This window comes from Dreissena polymorpha, chromosome 1 (assembly GCF_020536995.1).
Source record: "Dreissena polymorpha isolate Duluth1 chromosome 1, UMN_Dpol_1.0, whole genome shotgun sequence".
Lineage (NCBI taxonomy): Eukaryota > Metazoa > Mollusca > Bivalvia > Myida > Dreissenidae > Dreissena > Dreissena polymorpha.
The window spans coordinates 110,148,153-110,156,061 of NC_068355.1; the positions used below are offsets into that span (position 1 = coordinate 110,148,153).

General features: G+C 32.6%; 1 protein-coding gene across 1 annotated transcript; it reads right to left on the bottom strand.

The window, feature by feature from the left end:
- Positions 1-434: 434 nt before the first annotated feature.
- On the bottom strand, positions 435-7,615 carry LOC127844342 (retinal Mueller cells isomerohydrolase-like). Its single transcript, XM_052374501.1, is given in 4 exon segments — positions 435-587; positions 1,063-1,185; positions 2,811-2,947; positions 7,585-7,615. Coding segments are annotated over 4 exon segments (444 nt in total).
- Between the last annotated feature and the right edge of the window lie 294 nt (positions 7,616-7,909).

Consider the following 7,909-nt stretch of genomic DNA (forward strand, 5'->3'; position numbering starts at 1 on the left):
GTACCACTTAAATGCTTCAGTCGCCGAGAATCCTAGCACAAGCTTTTTTATGTCCAGAAAGGTGGTTGTTGTATAATTATGATGTAGTTTTCCGTCATGCCGAAGCTGTGGAAGTAATGCACGTGCGTCCAGTGCGCGGACGGAATGATCGCAACAACGTTTTGTGACGCATCGAGATTCACATCGTCGTAGGGCTGATCTGTATTGAATCGTCTTGTTAATGTGTATTGTCACGCATCAACACGATTGTTAAGTTATTTTACATGATTTAGCCATTTTGAAAACTACACAAACACATGTGAATAATATATGATAGTATCAGATAAATACAGATAAAACTTTGTTGGATTTACCGAATATATACGGCACAAGATTTTGACTTATTGTACGGAATTTTAAGACAAAGCACATTCTTCCTATTGAGCAAATATATGTTAAAGCAACAAACCTTTTTTTCTACCCATGCGTGTCACTACAGTAGGCAATCCTTTCTTAAAAACATGACCGACGTTGTACACCGTACAATCTGCGTCGATATGAGGATGTGCGGTTGCCATGTCAACAGTTGTTAGCTCTTTCAGGTCAAGCTGCAGTCACACATATACATTTTTAGCTTGTCGCTTGGCCACTTTTTATGCATGATCCTATGTGCTCGTAAATTGTTGTTATACCATTAACAACTTCTTCGATTGCTCGGCTAAGGTTTCGCTTGACGTTATTCATGCAAATTTGAGCAACATGTTTCAACAGGTTATATAAATTGTTTGACTACATATTGTCACACGAAATGAATAACATGGATAATGTGACAGCAGATGTGTGGCGTCATTAGCAACGATATGTTTTGTATGTTTTAATAAAAGAGGATGAAATGATACAAAAATACTTTTAGGGGTTTTGAAATAGTGCTTAGTACAGGCAGATTGAACTGTTGATTTCGGCGTAAGATCTGTTTATAGTACACGTGCGTTCAGAACAATATGATTCCACGAGTATTCAGACAAAAACACACTGTGTCATTGATTACTTGAACATACTGATGCATGGATGCGCATTGCTTACCTTTTGCTTTCGTGCCAGAGTATCAGTATCGATCTGATTTCAAAAATTGGTTTCCGTGGCGGCGTAAAGGTTATCGTCGAAAGGAATAACATTCACAAGCGTGTTGTCTGTTAGATCTCTAGCCTAAAAGTACGTGAGGAACCATTTGATACAAACGTAGATTTATTAAAATTACATCATCAAATCAACTTTTGCAAATGAATTTTATGTACGAAAGCTAATTTTGAGATGAAAATGTGTAGTAAAGAAACAATATAACATTATACAAATGCATTGAAATGGCATAATAACGTATAAAACAGGAAAGAGGAAGAGGCCACACATTTGTTAGGCGAATATGAACCAAACAAGATACTTTAAGAAACAGCACCTTTAAGTACTAACAAACGATTACATCTAAATATCCAATAACAAAATTATGTGCAACTGATCGCATTATACGTGTTTAAAACAAATAACTCTAAGAAGTATTGGAAATTTTGCGATCTTTGAAACATAAGAAAATTAACAAAAAATCTTTAATATAATGTCTTTTAATACATTTGTCTTAACACATTCTAGTAAATATAGACAATTTCTTCATAACTATTTAGATTTATAAACCTTACATTTAATATTATACTTGATGAATAAGTATGCGAACACTAACATTATAACAGCAACATTTTCAGTCCAATGATATAAAAATCCAAATTTGATTTCACAAATGAGACGGATCAGCAAATCTTTTATGAAGCGAACGCTCCTGAACAATTATTTACTGCTTAATAAAAATGACTACATACATTAAGAATTGATAACAAGTGATCTAAGCACCTTAGGAGTATTAAAATATATTATAACCAAGCATCAGTAAAAATTACGCTTACCTCTTGAAGAAGTTTTTGCAAGGATCTGGATACTTGCAGTGCCGAATTCTGCAGTGATTGTGCCTTTACCTTAGTAACCTTTCGATAGGTGTCGATTTGAATATGTTTTCGCTGATATTTACTTCATCTGGAGCTCGAGTTAAAATACAGAAAGGTAGTTTATTTACGCATGGATCTCCATATCTGTATATAAGGTATTGCATTTTATGACTTAGACTGGTAAACGTTTGGTTTAATTTATTAAACATAGTGACATTGGACTATAATTAGCGATGAGAATTAACAGGGTAATTCGGGGAAAGCCGTATAAAATAAACAAGATATGTTGTATGGTTAAACAATTATTTATATTAAAATCAATTGTTTTGTTTAATAAGTTAATGTTTCAAGAAACATAAGAAGGCTCTTGTAGCCGGATCTTCAACATACTTGTTGTTTGAATAAGCTTAATAAGTTAAATAAAAACGATTATATGTGTCGTGTTGTGATAAAACTTGGCTTAATGCATGTGCGTAAAGTGCCGTCCCAGATTAGCCTGTGCAGTCCACACAGGCTAACCAGGGACGACACTTTCCGCTTTTATGGTATTTTTAGTTTGAAGGAAGTCCCTTCTTACCGAAAATCAAGTTTAAGCGGAAAGTGTCGTCCCTGATTAGCCTATGCGGACTGCACAGACTAATCTGGGACGACACTTTGCGCACATGCATTATGACCAGCTTTCACAGAACAAGACACATATAGTTAAATAAGTTAAACTCTTATACTTTATCTCTTTATCTTGTACACGTTATCCAACGAAAAAAGATGCAAGTATTCAGAGAGTGCCTTACACTGACACTAAGGTGATACCATTTAATAACATTAAATTGATTTAAAGACGTTTTGCTTCTTACCGATTCTGGGGTGCTGAATTATAGCCAGCCCATCAAATAGATGATTGTAGGTGTGGTTCCCTACCTCATACATCCCACCTCCATTTCGATACAGATCTCCGCGTACATAGGGCGGAATGGTACCTAGGCAACATTTTAACAATGAAAGGAGTTAGGTTAAAGAAGTCCACACATATGTTATATACATTGTGTACATTTATAGTGTACACAGGTGATTCCACAAAAATGTTCCGCATAATCTCGCCAACAGTCTTTTTAAGTATGCACTGTTTTGATTTTGCATTGATAAGCAACACTAGCAGTAGATTAAGGCTTAATAATATGATACAATCTCTGTTATGTTCACATATTATAAAAACGTCTTAAGTCTCATCACATCATCAAAATATGTCAAAAGGTTGAACGTTCACAAGCACTAATTGTTGTTAAACGAACTTGAAAATCAGTTTTGTATATAAGTATTATCATAAAATGTGTTTGATAAGTCAGTGATTGGATTTTGCAAGTTTCTAATAAAAATATTTATTTTTATAATCGCATAGCCTAAAATGTATATACTTTGTTATTCTTATCATTTAGGACAATTATTAAGATACGGTCACATCGACCAATAAAGTAACAGCATTCTGTATTTTTTGCAAAATAAAAACCTGCAAAAACTAAAATTTTCATATAAAAATATAATTTAAAAGCGAAGAAATATTCAAGTAAAAGATGAGCTGCGTTTCGGTTGATTGTTCATAACCTAATTGTCTTTTTAGAATTTGTTATATAAAGGCAGATTGTCACTTTAGCAATCTGTGAATACTATTAACTTAAAATGTGCTCATATGGTGGTTATTTGAGCAAAATGGATACACCCATTGGTCGATGCCAATAGCCATCGATAAAAATAAATGAGGCATAAAGCACAATATGTTAGGTTATGATTGGAATAGTTCAGCATATATTCGCAAATGATTTAAATTCAATTCATACAGTTTATTCCAACCATTAGCAAGTGTTAATGTTAATGGTAGATGACTAATTTAGGAAATGTGACATCTTTGTGTTTTCCTGTTTCGTTCGTCTTCGTTCATAATCCTGTAACTTATATGATATATCGATCGACAAGGTTGATGCGAACGGGTATACTTGTTCCATGTTACACCATAATTACCTCTAAGCAATAATTTACTTATATAACTTATCATAACAAATAATCTGTAAACTCTTTGAACGTTTGGTATTAAAAGTTTTAAATTTGTGCACGTTCTCTTTATAAATATGGCAGGTAACGCAGCATTATGGCAACAATTAACATTTTAAGTTTTTGCATATAATTCAACACAATTTTTAGTATTTGTGTTATGAAGTAAGCAACACTAAGCATACGCTAACTTTACATGTTCAGATATAATGTTGATATTCATATGAACTATATTATGTACAATCTGATTGTGTAAAAGGATTGGTTTGTGATTATTGTATACCTTGAATAGTTTCATTATGAAGAGGAAAATAACCATTCATCGTATCATTTATTACATTCAATAAATATCGTAAACAAGCAGATTATATCGTTTTAAAACTCGCTTACAAACAGGATAACGAAATGTATCAAAATACATTATTTCCACTCTAAGTTTCATAGTATTCACACGAAAAATTGTTATTCATAATGTACTAACGTCTTATAGAAGTACCGGGTGCTTTTTCTGAGGGATTCGCTTGATTGGTTTTAAATTATTGGTTTTATTAATTAGATCTTGATGGGAAAACGTGATCCGACAAAAGAATCCTCCTAAAACAATTTTATTTTTAAAGCAATAAATCGCTATATCCAAGCATTAATTGAAGCAACACTTACTTTTATGTCCACACGAATGCCACGAAAGGCAAGCTTCCTAACAACAAAAAGTTATATTAAACCTCTTTTTAATTTCAGAGATTCGCCTAAACAAATGTTATCATGAAAATCAACACAAGCAAAAGATGCATATGACGGCAATCAAGGCATGAGTGACGGTTTCTTGTTAACTACAGTTCTCTTTAATAAGATCTGAAGACTTTTGAATTGGAAGTTAACATCTCCCACAGTTGAAAAGATTGCACTCTGAAAAGTCCTATGCATAGCATTTACTATTGAGTAAATAACAACTAGAGATACAGAAGAAACAGTTGTGATTCTTGTGCACAGTTGACTCCTGTTAGCCTGGTACAATCTTTGTTATATGCTGCTAACCGAAATGTAAAGGTTAATATTACCAAAGTAGAACAGTAAAAATAATGAGTGGATAATTGAATGAAACCAAGTTACATTACCACTATTTTAAAAGCATTTATTAATTTATAGTTGCATGATTTTTGGAAATGTTTTACATTTAAATCGAGGTAAATGGTCAGAAAATTAGATTTGGAATATTAACGTTTCAAGTTAACAAATGTTTCCTTTCACAACCCTCGTAATCGTAAACTCTGACTTGTTCATGTGTTTTTAAACTCTGACTGGTTTATTGCTTTGTAAACTCTGACTGGTTCATTGCTTTGTAAACTCTGACTGGTTCATTGCTTTGTAAACTCTGACTGGTTCATTGCTTTGTAAACTCTGACTAGTTATTGGTTTGTTAACTCAGACTGTTCATTGGTTTGTTGCCTCATGAATAGCCAGCACAATAATTTGGATAAAGGTAGGTCAAAGAGGAGTTGAGAATATATTATTTTAATAGTTTTATATTCTTTCGAGGAAAAAGACTAAGGACAATAATACAACAAACGGTTGGAGCATCCTAAATTCCGTCTTTTTTCGATCACCTACATACATAAGGGAAGACAATAATTTGAATGACAATTAAACAATTTGCATTGTATAGTGTGAGTAACAACCATATTATTAAACGATGCTTTTTGATATCAGCACACTTGAAACCGATTTTTTTCATAGAAAATGACAGCATTATGCAAAACATAATCGTCATGTTTCAGGCAAGTTCACGGATAATGATTATTGGAGTAAAATACCATTAACATGAATTCATATACAATCTGAAGTCGCCTGCAGCTGTATGGTAGTTGAGTATACTACGCTCTCACGTGATGACTTGCAATGATTTACATGCCATGCTCTACCAAAATTAAAAGTATTGCAGAACTATTAGTGCAAATACATTAAATTTAACAAAATTATTATACGTTAAAACATATTCCTCATAAATTATTTAATGATAATCCCGATTTATCAACAAGACAGACACATGAAGGATAATTTGACTGCGCGCGTATGTCCTTTTAACAAATTTACACATCCCCGTGACATATATTTACACTTCGCAATATCAGCACGAATAGCTGTTGTTAATTGACTCGTCTGTATTAAAAAGACTAACAAAATAATAGCCACCATTTTAATTGTTTATTGTGAGTGGGTGACGGATTCAGAAAATGAACCAAAATATATATACATACTTTCAAAAGCATTGGCATAAAACAAAACACCATAATCAGCAAGGAAGTAATCGAACTAAAATTGTTTATATAAATTAAAAAAGTTTTCTTTCGAACAGAGTTCTTGAATTTTGTGTACATTTAGCTTGCAATCGATTAATGACCCCAATTTGTTTTTATTGAATATCGCGGAACACGAATATTCAAACGGGGAATGGTAATACATTGTTTGATTTAACTAACATTTTGTAACATTTTATAAATATAATGCATTCCTTAATCCTACACATGGAAGTAAGAAATACATGTCAAAGATGGTATATTTTAACATATTTTGTTTTCAATTATTTAAAGTTATTTCAATTTAGCATATATCAGAAGTATCGCTAGTTTTGCATGTAACGCCTAATTTATAAGACTACCTAGAGTTAAATTAGGGGTGGCCGACTGGGGCTGCTTTAACAGTTGTTGGTGCTTGTGAAAGTTAAATACAATGAATTACCATATATTGTCCATTTATCCAACTGATCTTAACTGCGTTCGTTACACGAACAAACCGGTGCTCCATTTGGGATATACACTCGTTACTTTCTTTTGAATAAAAATTTGCGCAGTACACACCCGACTGCAAATTATCTTACATGTTCATATTAACACATTTTTAGACGTTCGGTCTTAACTTGGTACTATAACCTTAGGCCCACAGCCTTCTGTAACATACATGGAAGCTTTCCAAATAACTGAACTTTAATATTGTTATTTATTTACTTATGTTAAATGTTTACTTAGTTATACAGCATTACCAGTCATATCAAGAGGTAAAAAGAACCTTGCAATTCATATCGAATCTTATACCAGACATAAACAGTTTCATGATAATAGTTAAAATACTTAAGATACAAATTAAAAGCGACAAAAGGAACGATATAGTAGTATTCATGCTTCATGGACATGGGCAAAGAACTCTAATATATTGATATACTGATAGGCTTGAGAAATAGAATGAAGAATTTTTCAAAATGATGCTTGCAAACTAGTTTGTAAATGTACACATGATTGATAAATCTTTAAAAATGTTTACGGAAGCTTATATTGAACCTTCTCTGGTAGTTCACAACACGATTGCTAAAATGACAATGCTATAAACGTCTATCAAATATTACACAATTAGGACTTCAACTATATGATAAGATTAAACACAAAATATTTTGCAATAAAATTCTTTATAAATCATGTGTCACCTGGCTATTCCCCAATGAGCTTGCTATATCATACTAACTATTCATCATTTGCTGGTATTGGCATAGTGTTTTTAAATATAGGGCTGTTCGCCTGACTGATATCAGAGTAGAGTATCATATTATCCATTGTGTGATATTATTATTAATACAGAGCTGAAAACCTTGATATTGTTCATGTCTGATTTAAATAACAGATAAAACAAGGTCACAGGCAAGTGAACAAGCATGTTAGTCAAACATATTAACGATACTCTTCTTAATAACACTTTTTGTTTTAATTCGGGGACTCGGCATGTGCAGACTTTCAGTATCATATGTAACACAAATGTTAAAATAACTGTGTTTCCCAACTGATTTTCATTGAAAAAAGTAAACAAGTTAAGTATTGATGCAAAGCATCAAAGGCCGACGGGAATTTCAG